Source organism: Capsicum annuum, chromosome 6 (assembly GCF_002878395.1).
Source record: "Capsicum annuum cultivar UCD-10X-F1 chromosome 6, UCD10Xv1.1, whole genome shotgun sequence".
In the NCBI taxonomy this organism is placed as follows: domain Eukaryota; kingdom Viridiplantae; phylum Streptophyta; class Magnoliopsida; order Solanales; family Solanaceae; genus Capsicum; species Capsicum annuum.
The window spans coordinates 211,469,133-211,488,725 of NC_061116.1; the positions used below are offsets into that span (position 1 = coordinate 211,469,133).

Sequence of the window (19,593 nt, forward strand, 5' to 3'; positions counted from 1 at the left end):
GCCATGAAGTCAATTTAATATGGTAGTAATTCTTAGCCACTCAATAATGATGTGTTAAATTTGCAGTTGCCAAAGTTAAATAAATGTCAAGAACCACTTGTAAATAGACGACGCATCAGTCGTTTTTGGAACACAACTTAGACTTGGACACACAGTCTATTCACCATAATATTTGTGTCTTTTTTTTTTGGTTTCCTATCCGGTACCCATATTGGAGTCTATCTAATTTGGATTCGCACCGGGTAGGGTCCCATTCGGGGTAGGGCTCCCTACCAAGGATTTTTTCATACCCAGCGTTCGAACTCGAGACCTCTGGTTAAGGGAAGAGTAGCTCCATCCACTGTATCATATCCTTTGGTGGTAATACTTGTGTGTTTTCATTTATGAAATGAAGTTTTTAGGCGCAAGAATAAGTATATTCTCTTAGTATTTATTTACATTCATAAAAAGGAATTAAGCGAGACAGTTCAATATTTTTTTTCCATCAAATTCTTTTGCAAAGAATATTCGGGATACTGCCTATTTTTATTTTTTTTGATGTACAAATTTAACTTTGAAAGTATAAAAAGTTAGTTCGAAAACAAGTTATATAAGTTGTTTTACAAATTGAAATGCAATTTTACTTTTGGATTTAAGATTTTCATAAACAAAACACTAATTTTTAAATAAATTGCATCTGTAATCAAATCCTTAATGTTTGACTAACCATGCATTTGGTACACTCAAGATTAAATTAAACCTCAACATATAATATAATGTGTTCCACATGCATATACAACGGGTCTTTAATACTCCGCATCTAACAATTACTCCCTTCATCTAAAAATACTTTCGGTAGAGTGTACATACCTTACCTACTTAGAGGTGAGGAAATGACTTACTCCATTAATTAGAAATATTTATTTCGTGCAATTGAACTATTGTTCTTTTCATGTTTAGTAAAATTGAGGTAAGTGATGACTCGAAATTAAAAGTTATAAGTAATACATAATAGTATTCTTTAATTAGCCTCATAAATAGACAATTAAGTTTGTATAAAATTAAATAGATAAGTACATATATTCTATAACGTCTCGAATGATGCCAATAAGCACATGGCACATATATGCCTATTTTTTTGTCAACTTCATATAAATTTAAATATCTGCTCTACACAATTGAAATTGGAAGATACAAATACAACTGATACCAACCTAAAAGGGGAGTAGTGTTTTTTTTTAGTTTTTTATTTTCATCCGATGTTTGATGCCTGTATTAAAGCTTCGACTAATTTAAATCTCGTGTTGTACAATCCATTAAAATAACAACATAAGTTTTTTTCATGCCCAAAATTAAATCTTCAATTTCTAATTAAGGGTGGAGCCAAAAAAGCGAAGAAGAGGGGCATAGTTATGTAGTAGTATGCCAAAACAAAATGTCCAAATTTCAAAAAAATGAGTGATAAAAGAAAAAAAAACTCAATAAAAGACAAAGAAAAATAGGCCCCAGTGGTCCTTGTCACAAGTCTCTGTTTCTCCAATCGGCCCACCATTATCTTCTTCTTCTTGTTGTAGTATCCATCCACAAAAACACCATTGCCAAACAGTCCATAGAAGAAGAAGAATAACAAATATGGCTGTGGCCAACGCTTGGGCTGCGGCTGGACACGTCACCATCCGTCCTTCACTATCTTCTTCTTCATCATCATCAGTTTCATCTAATTATATCGTCAATTTCCCAAACAAATCGTTTATTAAGAACACAAAAACTTCAAGGCTTTGTTGCCGATGCGTCAATGTAAACAGCACTTCTTCAACTCCTTCTGCTGATAATAATGATGATAATTGCAATAATACTTGTTTTGCTGCTTCTTCTTCTACGTCGTTGGATTGGGATTGGAATCGATGGACCAGATATTTTAATGAAATTGAACAAGCTGAGAGCTATGGCTCTGTATTAAAGGTCCCTAATCTTTCTCTTTCTCTTTGATAAATTGGTATTACTTCGGTGTCAATTTGTTTGATTTCTTATATGGTCACTTAGGTAATAGTTATTATCTCCGAAAGTTGCTTTCTTTGTTGAAAAAAATTGGAATCAAGAGCTAGGGTGACTCTCTGAGATAATTACTGTTAGTTGAGTGACCATATGAGAAGTCAACCCCCAGTAGAAGTATAAGAAAGGAAGCTTCAACATGTTGCTGAAAGCTGAGAATTGTATGACGTGATTGTCTGAATGCTGATACATAAGCATATCCAATAGAATTATGTTTTGAATTATCTAGAAAAGGCGTATGATAAAGTACCGAGGGGAGATGCTTGGAGGTGAGAGGAGTATCGGTGGCGTACATCAGAGCTATTAAGGAAATGTACGATGGAGGGAAGACCCGAGTGAGGACGGCGGGGCGGGAGGAGACTCAGAGCATTTTCCGGTCAAGACAGGATTGCATCAGGGCGACTCTTAGTCCGTTCCTTTTTGCGTTGGTGATGGACGTGTTGACGCGGAGTTTTCAAGGCGAGGTGCCTTAGTGTATGTTATTTGCGGATGATGCAGTGTTGATTGATGAAACGCGAGGGGTGTGAATGACAAATTGGAGGTTTGGAGGCAAACCCTTAAGTCTAAGGGGTTTAGGTTGAGTAGGTCCAAGACGGAGTATTTGGAATGCAAGTTTAGTGACTCAAGGCAGGAGGACGAAGTGGTGGTGAGGTTGGACTCCTAGGGTGTGTAAGAGGGATAGTTTTAAGTACCATGGGTCAATGATCCAGGGGATGGTGAGATTGGTGAGGATGTTTCTAACCGTATTAGAGAAGGTTGGATGAAGTGGAGGATCGCCTCGAGAGTGTTGTACGATATGAAGGTGCCCCTTAAGCTTAAAGACAAATTCTATAAAGTGGCAGTTCGTCCGGCCATGTTGTATGGGGCGGAATGTTGGCCAGTTAAGCACGTTCACATCCAAAAATTGAAGGTGACGGAAATGAGAATATTGCGTTGGATGTGTGGGCTTACTAAAGGGGACAGAGTTAGGAATGAGATTATCCGGGATAAGGTGGGAGTGGCTTCGGTGGAGGAAAAGATGCGGGAAGGAAGACTGAGATGGTTTGGGCATGTGATGAGGAGGGGCGCAAATGACCCGGTTCGGAGGTGTGAGAGGCTAGCGTTGGATGGCTTCAGGAGGAGAAGAGGTAGGCCGAAGAAATACTGGAGGGAGGTGATCAGACATGACATGGAGCAGCTTCAGCTTACTGAGGACATGACCCTAGATAGGAAGGCATGGAGGTCGAGGATTAGGGTAGAAGGCTAGTGTTAGTGTGTGGGTTGTAGCTAGCAGTCAGGAGAGTTCTTGTGTAGCCGGATTTAGTAATCATAGGACAGTGTACATAGGTGTCTTTGGTATGTGAGTATATGTCACTACTAGGTGGGTGTCCTATTTTCTGTTGCTTAGTTCCTATACAGTGTACATAGGTGTCTTTGGTATGTGAGTGTATGTCACTACTAGGTGGGTGTCCTGTGTTCTATTGCTTAGTTCCTATTTTCTTATTCCGTGTTGCTCTTATTTCCCGTATTTCATATTTCTGTCATTTTATTCTATTATTTCCTATTCTTTATTTCGGTTATGTCATCCATCCCCTTGTTTATTATCCTTTATCTTGAGTCGGGGGTCTATCGGAAACAACCTCTCTACTTCTTCGGAGGTAGCGGTATGGACTGCGTACATCTTACCCTCCCCAGACCCCGCGCTGTGGGAATACACTGGGTTTGTTGTTGTTATATAGTTTAGGGGACGGTGTTCCCACTTTCTTGTTGTTTATTGGACATGCTTATAAAACAAAGAAAAGAGGATGACTGATGACCATAAAGAAATGAAGTAACTTGGCCGTTTACATAATATTACAATAAACCCTTGTAGTTCGGCCCTTCCCCGGATCCTGCGCATAGCAGGAGCTTTACTGCGCCGGGCTGCCCTTTTTTAGTTTAACTATTCTAGGTTCTTTTCTCTAACAAGGGTTTATATGGAAGAATAAGGTAAACCTTTCTGTTCTTAACCTTCCTAATTCATCTACACTCCATTGCATACTTCCCATGCAGTTGATGGAAGAATAAGGTAAAAGATTACTGGATCAGTAGCGCTGACTAACTTGTTCGTATACCCTTTGTTAACAATCGTAAGTGCACAAGAGTACCCCTAAGGTAGTCTCTTCTACCGTGAGGCATTCTCCCCTCTACACACATAGTTTTTGTATCTCAACACTTCATGCAAGAATTGCAGGAAGTCTTGTGCTGAAAAAGTGCTTCAAGGAGTAGAGAGGGGAAGAGCGTATAATTACCCAAGGCTGTTGTATCTTCCAATGTGGAACATGAAACAAGGTCAACGTGTATCAATCTATGTTTCTCGAACTCTTCAAATACCACTGTATGTGTGTGTCGGATCATCCAAAAGTAGTTGGAGGATCCGACACAGTTATTGAAACATGTTTGGAGCCTCTGAGCGCCATAGGTATCAATTGAGTCTCTTTAGATGAAAGACTTGGGAAGAGACATAACCATCTTGATGTCTATAACAACTGTTGACTAATGGATTCTTCACCATTGAGTCTTGGTGACGTGTTGTCCCCTATACACTCACTGTGTGAGTTTCGAGGCATTTTACATGAGATGTGGCGGGTTTTGTACTAAAAAGTTACTAAGTAGGTGAAAGAGAAGACAGAACTTATAAGCTGCCCAAGGTTAGTGACTTTTGTGGCATTTTACATGATATGTGTCGGGTTTTGTACTAAAAAGGCACCAAGGAGGTGAAATAGAAGACGGAACTTATAAGCTGGCCGAGGTTGTAGTCTCCCTTCAATGTGGTACATGGGGTTCACAATTCCATATTCAAGATGTTTAAAGTATCAATTCAATCCAATTCAGATTTATTGCTCGAAGTGTGTAAAGGTGTCTGGTTTGTCTTGAAAACTGGAAAGCAAACATAAATAAGAACGACTAATAGGGAGTCGACAGAGTTGTTTCGCGCTCAAATTCATTATGCGATGGATCTCTTTTTATGTCCCTAAAGAACATATAGCTTGCATTACTACTCTCTAAAACCTAGTTTAGCAGTAAAAATCAGCGCTGACATGCCACTTTCTTCATTATTCGCTTGTCCAGATGAAATTCCTTAGTTCTTATACTGTGAGAATTAATGGAGAAAAAAATATTATTGAATTGTTGTCTCTAAATTATTACATTGAGACCCTGTTTATAGACACTACATTCCAATCCTATTCCTCATAGGACACTACATTACAATCTCTTTCCAAGTAGAATTCTATATGCTATTCCTATTCATATTCTAACACTTCCCCTCAAGCTGGTGCATACAAGTCATATGTACCAAGCTTATTACAAATGTAATTAATACGAGGACTGGTGAGGGACTTGGTGAAGATATCTGCAAGTTGATCTGTAGTGTGAGGATCTGTAGCGGAGCATGCTGTGAAGGAATTTGAAGAGGTAAGATGGTAAAGACCTTGTGATTTATGTCCTATGCCAATTGTTTGTCTCGTTTTGCAGTCCTGCATTAGAAAAAAATCATCAAAAAAAGTTATACTACAATTAAGGGCACGTGTCAAACGACTAACAGATGCAAGATTAAAAGGACAACCAGGGACATAAAGAACAGAGTCTAGAGTGACAGAAGATAGGGGTTTGGCTTGTCCAACTTCTTTTGGCTCTATTCGAATTTCATTAGCTAAAGTAATAGCTGGAAGAGATTGTGAATAAACAATATCAGACAAAAATAATTTATCACCAGAAATATGATCAGAAGCACCTGAGTCCACAACCCATGATCCAAAGGTAGGAGATTGTGCAGTTGAGGCTATTGGTAGAAATATATGCTTGCTTGCTTGATACTGAAAATATTCATTATATTCCGTGCTAGATAAATACACCCGTTGATCACCTGTGGTGTTAGACTGAGCAATATGAGCACTTTTAGGTGGTCGACCATGCAAAGAATAGCATATTCCACGAGTATGTCCAAGTCTATTACAATAACTACACTTAGGTCGAGAATAGCATACGCTACGAGTATGTCCAAACCTTTTACAATAACTACACCTAGGTCGAGATCTTCCAAATCGACCTTCCTCTCGTCAATTCTTCATAAACTGTGACATCTGAGTTTCTGACCTCCTCAATAAGATTTGAATTTAATCATGAAAAAGAAATATTGCCGGAATTTGGCCCGGGAAAAGAAAACTCGTCGGATATAAGATCTGATGTTCGGGAGTTGCTCGGAATCAAAAAATAAACATATGAGTAGCCTCGGAATGAAGCAGCGAGGCTACTGGAAAAAAAAAAAGAAACTGCCGAAAAAGTCGCCGGAAAATACTACACGCGCCGGCGGGTGGGCTGACGCGCTAGCTGGAATTTTTCTGCCGGCGGCGCGTGAGAGGCCTATTGTCGGCGAGTCTGACTGGGGTTTACTCGCCGAGAAATTCCGATCATGATGGTGGTGTTGGCTTGTTTTGAAATACACCGCCATAAAATATATTTGTTTGGACAGCAGCTTCTGTCACCGGGCAGTGATGCCGGAATGATATTTTTCTCACGAAATATTACCGTGAGACCCTATTTATAGACACTACATTCCAATCCTATTCCTAATAGGACACTACATTACAATCTCTTTCCAAGTAGAATTCTATATGCTATTCTTATTCATATTCTAACATATACAATAAGAGAATACTTGTTTTTCAGTTGTTTCTAGGACAGGTACACATATGGTCTCCATATTTTGATTTTCTTTTACTAGAAATTGGTGGGTAAATGGGATACTTATGAGTTGGTTGTTACATAGTAATCACACTCCAGTTCCCTGGTGAAGAATTTAGATACATTCTTATCCATTTCTCTAGTTTATTCCCACGGGAATCTCCACCAATGGTCCAAGAAACTCCACTAGGCAATGAAGAAAATGGTAAACACTATCTTGTCTGATAGCGATCATCATATTCAATTGATATTTGATTTTCTTTTCTGCTGCTTTTCGTTCATCTAAAGTGACTGCTAAATGTGTCCTCTTATATTAGCATGAGTAGCTCCTGGTATTTGATTATCTATAGCAATTTTAGTGTGCTTCTTTTAATTTTTGGGAAGGTGCTCTGTGGAACATGAAATTCAGATGGTTATATTTTTTGTATTAAAAAAATATATCCCAGGAATCTCTGATTCCTATGAGTTCTAACTGGTTGTGTGTTCTCCAGTTTCAACTTGAAGAAGCTATAGAAAAGGAAGACTTTGAAGAAGCTGCAAAATTGAAAGCATCTATTGCGGAAGCTACATCGAAGGACTCTGTTGCTGAAATTATGTCCATGTTAAAGGTACTAATTGCAGTTAAAATAGCATTAAGCTCCAATTATCCACCAAGTTTCTAACTATGTCAATTGGTCCTTGTTTGCTCCTGAATATTGACAATGATTTCTTTTCTCTTTCCACCAGAATGCAATAGATGAAGAGCGTTATCATGATGCTTCAAGATTGTGCCGAACTACAGGAAGTGGTCTGGTAATACTTATCATCTAGCACTTAAATCTGTAGGCCCCTTAGTTAGCCTTGTCGTACAACCACATTACTGTACATAAGACCATGCGTACAAATTTAATTTATTTATTTATCATGTATCAAATCTGAATTTATATCTTTGTATTTCTATATATGATAGATTAGCTTTTCACTTTAGAACCACCTATATAGTCATGTACTCATGTTAAAGTTCAAGATTGACCTTCCTCACCTCTTCTTTTGCATCAAACTGCAGGTTGGTTGGTGGGTTGGCTATTCAAAAGATTCAGATGATCCATTTGGTAGACTAATACGTATTACTCCAGGTGTTGGCAGATTTATCGGCAGAAGTTACAGTCCAAGGTAAGAAGACAAAGCTGGAATACAAAGCTGCTAGTTGTTGTTTTTTTCTGATGAACTCAGTTGGTTTATTTCAGACAGTTGGTCAAAGCCTCTCCTGGAACTCCACTGTTTGAGATTTTTGTTGTCAAAGATGGAAATAATACTTACAACATGCAGGTGACGTGCAACTGCAACTGGTCTCGTTTATGAAGTTTTATGTTATTCATTTTTATTTTATTTTTCATCTTTGTGGGAACACACTGGGTTTGTTGTTGTTGTTGTTTTATCTTTTGACTTTGCTGATGTCTACTGTTTGTCTGTCACTGAGCTATCACAAAAATGAGGGTTACCTTTCAGATTTCTTGATATTTAGATCTTCATTTGGACACAGATTCTCAAATGTATTTTTGTTATAAAGTAGACATTTAGCATATCCACATATGCACCAAGTGATGGCTTCTGTTGTGTCATGATACCAATCCACCGTGATAACCAGAACATTGTGCTGGAATGTTTCATTGTATGTTTCCAAGATGAGCTAACTCACCGTTACCTTTCCCCTAAACTCAAATCAGAAATATATTGCCTTCAGTTAGAAGTCATACTTAGGTGTACTCTGATACCTATCAGCGTCTTGCACGTTATCTGAATGTTGCTGCTGTTCAGGGTTGATTTTAAGTCATACTGCCCCCTTGACTGTGTTAATGCTGATTCTGATGTCTGTTACCTCTTTCAGGTGGTATTCTTGCAGCGAACCAAAGGAAGTGCAGCAAGTTCAAGTCCATCATCCAAGCCGAAGCCAATGAAGGGGCCTTCATCTGCTGAAATTGATAACAGAGCTGTAATTGATGTTAAAATAGATGAAGCTGAAGCAGAAAAAAGCAATGAAAAGAGCATAGATTTTGAGGGAGCTGCTGAAGAGGGAATAAGAAGCGTGATAAATTTTCTTAAAGATAAAATACCTGATCTGAAAGTGAAAGTAATGAAAGTCAATATTACAGAAGAAATAACAGATGATGGTGATTCAGTGAAGCAATTTATGGAAGAAGATGAGAACACTATTTCCAGTGAGGAGACTGATGAAACCACTAGTGATTTGGATAACATGAATCCTGATCGAGTTACAGTTGGAGGAGATAGCGGCACTAGCGACGATGAAAAAAGTGTAGATACCAAGCTTTTTATAGGGGGTGTATTACATCATAAAGAAAACAATCCAGTAAAGGACGAGTTTGTTCGTGTACCTATTGAGATCAAAGATGTGGCAAAGGATTCCTTTGTGCTTCACATTCCTAAGAAACCTGGAGATCATGATGTTGAAGAAAGTATTGCGTCCAGTGTCAATGAGGCAGCTATTGCAGCTCAGAGTATCTCTGAACTAATGCCTCCTGATGTGGCTAAGGCATTTTGGAGTTCTGATAAAGTTTCTTCAAAGGTATGCAAAACATCTCCTTAATATGATCATTACATTCTGCTTGCGGTTGTGGTCTGAAGGATTTAATGTCACAATGAACTCTTATCATTTGGAATTTCCTTGTTGTTTTTACAATTAGACGAAAATTGTTGTTTGTGTTCCATCATCACAAAGTAAAATGATGGAAAGTCAACCAGCTACCCGGTCATATTGACAGAGTATCTGGGTGCAAAGTGAGAAAAGTCGTCAGGAGACTTATCACCCTTTTCAGATTGTTGCCTTTTGATTTTTTTGCATCTAGTTTAAGATTTAGCTTTTGTGTTGTCCAAGTTTTTATAGCTTTGATAGTTTTAGGTGTATTATTCTATTGATCCATTGAATGTACACTTGCTGTAGGTTTCTAGAGATGTGAAAGAGATGCTAAAGCTTGCAGTTAGTCAGGCACAGAAGCGATACAAATTATCTGAATACACAAGCTTTAGTCGAATTACAACCTCTCATGGGGATTTAGATCCTTTTGAAGGTAAGACATTCCCCCCTCTCTCTCTCCATGCCCCCATTTAAAATATTCATCCCTCCATACCTGCTAGTCCTCCATGCAAATATGCGTTTGTATGCCTTTTTCTACTCTAAACCAGGAGAGAAAACGGGGCGGGAAGAGAGCTAAAGATGTGGGACTTTGTCAGTAATGTAGGTTTTTTGTCTTAATTCTAGGTCTATATGTTGGTGCATTTGGACCTTATGGAACTGAGGTAGTGCAATTAACGCGGAAATATGGTAACTGGAATGTAAATGATGCTGAGAAGTCCTCAGATGTGGAGTTCTTTGAGTATGTTGAGGCAGTAAAGCTAACAGGGGATATCAATGTGCCTGCTGGACAGGTTCGTATAGTTCACTCGGAAAGTTGTTTTTTGTTTTTCGTATGAAAATCTAATGAGTTGTAAAGCTTTTGATTTTCAGGTGACATTTCGAGCTAAAATAGGTAAAGGAAGTCGCTTATCCAACAGGGGGATGTATCCAGATGAACTTGGTGTGGTAAGTAATAGTTGTTGGATTGTTTTGGATTTTCCAGGTTGAACAATGTCTTACCAAAAGTATCTTCAACTGTGCCCCTCTTCGTACTATTTATTATTTGTTCCATGCTCTGATTGACTAAACCGTTAAGAGATATTTCCTGAAATTTATAGTTTCTATTAATAGAAAATGTTGATTTCTTTTAAAAAAATAAAACGTTTAAGTTTCTGTGATGATAATTCTAAAGATGATTGGCAAATGGACTCTAGAATTGGTTTGAGAAATGGCTTCTACCATGTTAATTTTAGGATGTCAAAACTTACATCTCTGCTATAGGTGGATAAAGCTAACCATCCAATAAGTGCTACCTGGTGAGGATTCCTGATGGTTATGCTTCTACACTCCGTACAAATTTGCTCGAGTCTCTCATTACTGTTGTCAAAGTGAGTGATTTCAAATTGGTCACTAATTGAGTTCTTTTGGTATGAAATTTAGATACAATGGAAAATATTACTTATGTTAATTGCCCTAAAAGTTGTTGCCTAGCGGTTAAAGAGCTGGAGTAAAACTTAGAACCCAAGAAAGATGATAGTAAGAGAATTCTTCCCATCAGCCTAAGCCTTGGGGAGCTCTACCTCTACTGGTAGGATGTCACAAATTCTTTTTGGATTAATTGAGTGGCTTGGAGAGTGGAGACAAATATTACCACTACTACAACGACATATCCAGTGGGGAGCTTAGTGCATACGCAGACCCTACCCCTATGGGCTACCTTGGTAAGTAGAGAGCCTGTTTCCGACTAGGAACAAATATTACTACTACTACTATTATTATTATAATCTATATGAAGTTGTTAAATTGATACCAGCATCTCAACATTTAATCATTTACTTCAAAATTGAGAAATTGAGCCTGAAAAGGCTAAGATAATTTGGAAATCATGCGCATGGTTTGTTTATTTTGTGTCCATAAAGCATTAGTTGTTAACGATGATGCCGTATTACAGTGATGAATGCAACTCTTAATGGCGAGCCCTAGTTTTAGCATGACTTAGCTTCAAATAATTTGGCTATATGGTATGCATTGAGAATGAGAACAGTCAAATGATCCAGTTTAGATTGCTCCAGAAGTTACAGGTGAGACTCATCATGTTTGTTTCTTCCAGCTTGCTGGTTACAAAGGTCAAGGAAGAATAGCTGAATATGGTTTCAAAAACCCAAGGTGGGTTGAGGGGGAACTTCTACATCTCAACGGCAAGGTAATAAAATTACTGAGGGTTCTTGCTTATGTCTTTTTTGCCCTTGGAATTTCTATCTCTCAGCTAGTTGAAAGGCCTGGTTTCTATTCATATGTTTGTTAATTTTCCTTAGGGAATGGGGCCACATGTCAAAGGTGCAGATCTTGGCTTTCTTTATGTCATTCCGGAGCACAGCTTTCTTGTACTCTTCAATCGCTTGAAACTACCAGAGTAAAGACAACAACTTGGTTATATGACTTCGAACCCAGTTATGCGGTTAGGCTAGGAGAAGAGCATATTCCTTCTTCCAACAGGTTTTTCCCTTTCGCCAGATAACTTTTGTAGTGTTTTTATCAGAGAGGAATCACCCTGCAATGTGACTGTAAAAGCCAACCCTTCCTCTCATCCCTTTTTGCCATAGCGAGTGTTTTACTGTCCAATAATGCTAAATCCTTTCAGTTTTCATCATAAACAATAAAACCCATATCTTGTAATGCATATTTTTGTCAAGAGATGATGTGGATAATAGTCTTCTAGCAGAGTTCAAATTCATATATATATTAATGAGTTCCTCGTCTCTGCAGTCATAGAAAGTTTTTGGATTTTTCTCCTCTTCTTCTCTCTCTTTGATGGTGACGGAATTGCAAAAAGAATGTGATCCTTTGCTTGACTGCCATGATTTCCCAGGCCCAGGAATCACTTGTATTAAGAGAACTTTTCAGTTTCTTTTACCTCCTCGCGACACCGTGTGTATGAGCTATAATGACATGGTTTTGAAGGATTCCATTTGGAACCTGTCTTTTGTTGCACAAAGCCTAACCTGAAAGGAACCTTAAAGCCCTTTTTGAGTGGTTATTATGCTATCCCTAGCCTGAAGTTTGTCTATATCCTTGGACAAAACTTTATTTACCTTTGCTTGCTCATGCCAATACTGGGACACTGCTGCTGAAGTGATAACAAAGCAAGTGCGTCACAATCTGGCTCTTTTTCCAACTCCAATTTTGTCTTGACAAGTTTTGCTTGATTAAAATAAGTACAGGACATCTGTTCTTTCCACATTTATACTCGTAAATTATTTCAAACAAATCTAATCCAAAAGTTTGAAATCAATTGGAGAAAGGGACGTCTAATGGTAAATAAATATTCTTCATGGGCCCTCGAAGAGACAGAATTATGGATTCTTTATAAAGTTAAAGCTTCTCGCTAAGAGTGATAAATAGATGTCCAGTAATATTTGTCGGATTTGTCATCACCCGATATATTTTTCAAAACATTGAAATTGTTATATATTCAATAAAATTATTTATATTATTTATTGTTTAAGAGGTTTGTAAACGCACCTAACTAAACTAAAGGTGGTCAGTTAAACAATCTTAAAATTTAGTAAACTATAATACATACTTTATATGTAATTAATACCTACTCACACCTGCTACCATTTTTCACTTTGCAAGTCACGAGCTTTCTTCTTGTTTTAAAGGCTGAAAATTTGAAAGGGCTATTTTGCAAAAATTCTAAAACTTGATTTTACCAGTAGTAGATTTGCTTTCAACGAAATGTTACCCTTAAATTTCTAGGTGCAAGTGTGCAAAATCCATTTGTCTCTTCTCTTATTTAAGTGGTCAAAAGTACGGGTAAATTTTAATAGTAACTTGATAAGGTGGAATCTGAAAAAATATAAAAGTAATAAGTTAAAATACGATGATTAAGTGATGAATTTTGTGAACCCTGTAAGATATTGCATGGTAAATATACTCCTTGCTCTAATTTATATGATACTATTTAACTAGACATAATGTTTGTTAATAGAACTTTATTGAAAGAAAGAAAAGCTAAGGTTTACAATATAATCTGAAAAGCATAAAAACTAACTAGAACAAAAGTAGGCTATATATATACATAGCCAATAACCTAAAGGTCCATAAACTAAAGGCCCAATAACATATGGGCTAACATCCCCCCTCAAACTCACAATGCAACAGCAATAAGCATTGAGAGTTTGTCACACAAAAAACGAAATCGAGACGCCGACTGAGCCTTCGTAAAAAGGTCAGCAATCTGCAAAGACGATGGAACAAAAGGAAGCGATATGGTCCCGAGCTGTAAATGATGACGGGTGAAGTGACAATCAATCTCAATGTGCTTCGTACGCTCATGGAAGACAGAATTCTTTGCAATTTGTACCGCACTTTTGTTATCACAATGCAGGGGAGTAGGCATAGAAATGTGAACCCCCATATCTGCAAGAAGCCAACGTAACCAAATAATCTCACATGTAGTCACAGCCATAGCACGATACTCAGCCTCCGTGGAAGATCTAGAGACAACATCTTGTTTCTTGCTCTTCCACGAGATTAAAGAGTCTCCAAGAAACACACAAAAACCAGTGGTGGATTTACGATCATTGCGATCTCCATCCCAATCAGCATCACTATAGGCTCGCAACTCGAGAGATGACGTCGAGGGAAACAAGAGATTCTGAAACTGAGTGCCACGAAGATACCTTAGAATACGAAGTACAGCTCCCCAGTGAACAGAAGTAGGAGCAGTAACAAACTGGCTAACAACATGAACTGCATGTGCTATATCTGGACGAGTAACCGTAAGATAAACCAAACTACCCACAATAGTCCGATAAAGACTCGGATCTGATAATGGAACACCATCACTAGGAGAGTAACGTGCATTGGTTTCAAGGGGAGTATCTACAGTCCTGTTGTCAGAAAGACGCGCCCGTGTAAACAAGTCAGATATATACTTAGTCTGAGAAAAAAGATACCCTTTCTTAGACTGAGCCACCTCAATACCCAGAAAATAACGCAGCAAGCCCAAGTCCTTCATTGCAAATCGATGAGCCAAATCATGCTTCAATAACTCAATACCACTATGATCATCACCAGTAATAATCATATCATCTACATATAAGGACAATAGAATTCGCCCTGCACTTGTACATCTAACAAACAATGCTGAATCATGGTTACTCGGGACAAATCCAAGGGAAGTAATAACAGTGGAGAATTTCTCAAACCAAGCACGAGGGGCTTGTTTGAGACCGTATAAAGCTTTTCGAAGCCGACAAACTTCACCTGGCTGGTGGTCAATACCTGGGGGAGGAGTCATATAAACTTCCTCGTGGAGATCACCATTCAGAAAAGCATTCTTGACATCCATCTGAAATATCTTCCACTGTCGAACGGATGCAACAGCAATCATAGTGCGAACAGTCGTCATCTTTGCTACGGGGGAAAAAGTCTCCTCATAATCCATACCATATTGTTGTGAGTATCCTTTTGCCACAAGTCTTGCCTTGTATCGCTCAACAGACCCATCAGATTTTGTTTTTATCTTATACACCCATCGACAACCAATCGCATGCTTACCAGGTGGGAGAGTAACCAAATCCCATGTATGTGTATGATGAAGAGCAGCAAGTTCCTCAGCCATAGCATTCTGCCAAAGAGGATCAGACACAGCCTCTCTATACGACTCAGGTTCAGACAAATGATGTATGTTTGCAATAAAGGAAGCAAATAAGGCTGAATATGTAGAATAGGAAAAATCTGGCAGTTTGGTGGACTTACAAGGTCGAGTAGACCTCCTCAGAGGTGGTGGGTCTCCAGTCTCAACAGTCGAAGGAGCAGACTCAGGCACAGGCGAGGCTGAAGCACTATCAGGTGGCACACCAGAAGGCATGGATGGATCCGGAACTGGAACCTCTATGTCAAACCCAAAGGGATCAATAAGCCGAATATCTGACTTTGTCACATCATGGGTTTTAGCTGGAATGGAATAAAAAGGAATATGTTCCAAAAAGGTGACATGTCGTGAAACATATAATTTCTGACTTACAGGATCATAGCAACGATATCCTTTTTGTCCAATACCATACCACAAAAACACACATATAGCTGATTTTGACCCTAACTTATTTCGTTCAACATGAGGACGAAGAACAAAGCAAGTACATCCAAAAACTCGTAATGCAGAATAATTCGGCGGGTGACCATATAGTTTCTCAAACGGAGACATCCCTGAAGTCAATGCAGTAGGAATACGATTAATCACATATACAGCAGTTAGGACTGCTTCTCCCCAAAAAATACTAGGAACCTCTGCAGACAAAAGTAAAGAGCGTGCTGTCTCAACAATATGACGATGTTTTCTTTCTGCCAGACCGTTCTGCTCAGGAGTGTCGGTACACGATGACTGGTGTATGGTACCATCAGAGGCAAGTAACTGAGTGAAGTCATTAGAGGTATATTCACCCCCTAAGTCACACCTGAAACACTTTATCACAGCCGAATGTTGTGTTTTAACAAGGGCTCTAAAGTTGTTGTAAATACCAAAGAAATCAGATCTGCGTTTCATAAGATACACCCAGGTATAACGAGTATAGTCATCTATAAACGAAACATAATAGGTCGATCCACCCTTAGTGGATACTGGCGCTGGTCCCCATATATCAGAATGAATAATATCAAAAGGAGCAACAGAATAAGACACACTTTTATTAAACGGTAAGGCAGAAAATTTTGCCAGTTTACAACCACTACAATCTGAAATATCACTAGTGTTCACATGACCCAAAGCACCACTAGAGACCAAAAAACGTAAACGTGAAACTGACACATGTCCTAATCTGGAATGCCAAAGATAAAACTGAGAAGACAAAGGACTCAAACGAAAAGAAGATAAATCTATGCTAGAGGCAGCAACTGCAGACACTTTGAGATTCTCCAAGACATAGAGTTCCCCCAACCTATGGCCGGTCCCAATCACCCTCTGAGTGTGTTGGTCCTGTATAACACAAACAGAATCAGAAAAAACACCCAATTACCAGCCTTACACAACTGACTGACCGAAACAAGATTTAAAGCAAGTTTGGGAATGTAATAAACATCAGAGAGGACAATGTGAGGGGTAGTAACAGAACCAACACCCTCGACTGACATAGGTACAGCACTCGCGGACATAACAGAGATTGGTGAAATGGGTGACAAAGAACCAAACGATGACATAGGCCCTCAAAGTCAGAACGTAGTGCCATCAAAAACTGAACCAAGCGTTGCTCTTCCCGTCTAGCAATGTACGGCCCAAAACCTTTTAACTCTGCAGATTCAGTAAGTGCCAATTGATCCCACAAATCCGACATGGCAGCATAAAAATCTTGAATACTGAGATCATGCTGTTGAAGAGCACGGATATCATACTCCAACTGGTACTGCTTAGCAAAATTAGACTGAGTGTACAGTCTTTCCAAATGATCCCAGACCTCCTTTGCTGTGTCATACTTAGCCAATTGCATACCAATTGACTGAGTTACAGAATTGTTGATCCAAGTGATAATCTTGGAGTTATTAGTTTCCCATAAGTCCACCAACAAATCAAAATTTTCAGTTTTATCATCGATAGGTCTTAGTTTTACTCCAGTGATATAACCCCACATATTCTTCCCACGAAGAAAATTCTTCATGACATAACTCCAATAGGCATAGTTCTTACCATCTAATTGAGTACTAATGGACTGGAGAGAATCATCCTTTCCAGTCATTGTAAACACAGCAACACACAAATAATTCAAAAAAAAAACAAAAAGATGCAAAACCCTAGGTTGAACAATTCCGAACGAACAACAATGGCAGCAAGCAAAAGAACGAAAGACGAACAATACCAGACAGCAAACGAATACAGCAGCACCTCAAAAATTCGGGGCTCCGCCCCGAACCCCGGACGGGGGCGCGCTGCCCCCCGTACCCCCCAGCGAACTCACCGCGGAGTTCGATCCGCGCAGTAGGTGCCTGCTACAAAATCTTCAACCAACAAATCAAAGGACATGGATCAAACTAGCTTTGATACCATGTTAATAGAACTTTATTGAAAGAAAGAAAGGCTAAGGTTTACAATATAATCTGAAAAGCATAAAAACTAACTAGAACAAAAGTAGGCTATATATATACATAGCCAATAACCTAAAGGTCCATAAACTAAAGGCCCAATAACATATGGGCTAACAATGTTCTAAAAAAAATAAGATCAATCTTTTAATTACATCTAAAATAAACCTTAGACATTTGTGGCTATAAATTATTTTACTAAGGATAAGGTAAAAAATTTAAAGTAAAATTATTTCTATTTATAGAAAAGGGAGTATATTCATTTTGAGATAGACTAAAAAGAAATGAGTGTTACATAAATTGGAACGGATGGAGTACTTTTTTCATTCCGTTTTAAATTTTTTTATAAGAAAAATAATAGAATAAGAATAGTTTACTGGATTACTTTTATTTATTAGATATTTTTTGACAATTCAACAGAATTAAAACATTTTTTAGTATTTAGGATATAGCTAAAAATAGTTATCAACTTTAATCTCAATTTTTAAAGTGACAATTATTTTAGTGTGATTATTTTGAGGTAAAGCGACGTCTAAAATGGAAAGGAGTGAAGTGTTCAAAAATGGGAAAATAAAAAAATGAAGGATCAAATCCAAAGGTAAAGGAGATCATAGCTTTTCTAATAGCTTAAAACCTATTTCCTTTATATCTTATGGCAATTATTAACATGAAACTTTATAAAAAGACCAAATAAGAAAAGAAATGGCATGAGATTTTTTGGCTTTTTCTAAAGTCTTCTATTATTCAAATTTTGAAACATGCCACTCTGAAATGACTTAAAGATCACAATTCTCAATTTATACTATAGTTTTTAACAGTTCAATTTTTCAGCATTTGGACTACTACTACTACTTAACATCAATATTTGCACAAACTTCATCAAAAAAAATTCAACATGATATGTCTCTTTATATCAATTATTATTACTTTACTCGTGATTAATTATGTATACATTTTATCCCACTTTCATGATTTAGCTATTGTAATTTGGTAGAGCGGTCAATATGGGTCAGGCCCGTTGGGCCGGTTCGACCCGACCTGTAATTTGATGGAGTTGGGCTTCGATTTTTGTAGCTCACTTAAGAACAGGGCTTTTTAGCCCGATCCGGATAAGTCTGTGGCTCGTGGGGCTTGAGCAATGTGGGTTGGGCTAGCCCACGGACCGGCCTGTAAGTCCAATACATGCAACTATTTAGATTGCTTATTATATTTTTATTTGGTTCGAAGGATATCATGTAAAAAATTATTTAATTTCGCTATTAGGAGCATTTTGGGGGATGTTGGAGATTCGATTAACAGGTATCAACACTATGTAATATTGTCTGGTAATATTTATGTTTATTAACATTCTAAAATTAAATTATAAAATATTAATTTTAAAAAAGTGGATTGACCCGTGAGGCCCGCGGCCCACAAAATAATGGTGTGGGCTTGATGTTTTTTCCCCCATTATTTTGATGGGCCAACCCAATCTGACCTGTCAAACTCAAAGTCCATGTAAACTAGCCCGTATAGGCTGAACTGACCCGTATTGATAACTGTGTAAACACCAAAAGAAAAAGTTATTTGGTGAGCAAATTTCCAAACTAATATATAATCGGGATATCTACAAGTGGATCACAACTATTAATTAATGTAGAAAAAGAGCATCATATTTTAGCAAGTATCCGAAGTTATATATAATTGAGATATACACGAGTCACAAGTAACAATTAGGGCTGGACATAAAATACAAAAATTTGAATTACCGAATTGAATTGAAAAATTTGGTAACTGGCATTCGGTAATTTAGTATATGATATGATATTTGAGAGTAAAATTGATATTTTAATATTCGGGATTGAATTTGGTACAAGATATTAATACTGTTTGGTATTCAGTATTTACCGAATATATATATATATATATGTTTAACCCAACCCAATAGACAATAGTACTAGTCACCCCAAAGAATCTCTTGGACCTTGGTAATATATTCATAAAAAGTAACAAAAAGAATACTAAATAGAATTTCTATTAAATATACTCTTTGAAGTTTAAACGTACATTTGCACATCTCCAACTTTAATATGGTATTACCAAATACCGTACCGAATCAAAGTTTAATTTATCGATTACCGAAATATCGAACCCATATTTATAAGTATGGTATGTGGTATCTATGT

General features: G+C 37.8%; 1 protein-coding gene across 1 annotated transcript; it reads left to right on the top strand.

Moving 5' to 3' along the window:
* The first annotated feature begins 1,411 nt into the window (after window positions 1-1,411).
* On the top strand, window positions 1,412-12,108 carry LOC107875912 (protein EXECUTER 2, chloroplastic). Its single transcript, XM_016722812.2, has 11 exons — window positions 1,412-1,941; window positions 7,227-7,343; window positions 7,462-7,527; window positions 7,781-7,887; window positions 7,962-8,043; window positions 8,603-9,301; window positions 9,677-9,803; window positions 9,995-10,161; window positions 10,241-10,315; window positions 11,460-11,552; window positions 11,665-12,108. The coding sequence occupies exons 1-11, from the start codon at window positions 1,612-1,614 to the stop codon at window positions 11,764-11,766; spliced, it is 1,965 nt and encodes a 654-aa protein (XP_016578298.1). The 5' UTR covers window positions 1,412-1,611; the 3' UTR covers window positions 11,767-12,108.
* The last annotated feature ends 7,485 nt before the right edge of the window (window positions 12,109-19,593 follow it).

Coding starts and splice junctions, on each gene's coding strand:
- LOC107875912 (XM_016722812.2), top strand. CDS start 1,612: ATGGCTGTGGCCAACGCTTGGGCTGCGGCTGGACACGTCACCATCCGT. Junction 7,528..7,780: donor GAACTACAGGAAGTGGTCTG/GTAATACTTATC, acceptor ATCAAACTGCAG/GTTGGTTGGTGGGTTGGCTA. Junction 9,804..9,994: donor GGATTTAGATCCTTTTGAAG/GTAAGACATTCC, acceptor TCTTAATTCTAG/GTCTATATGTTGGTGCATTT.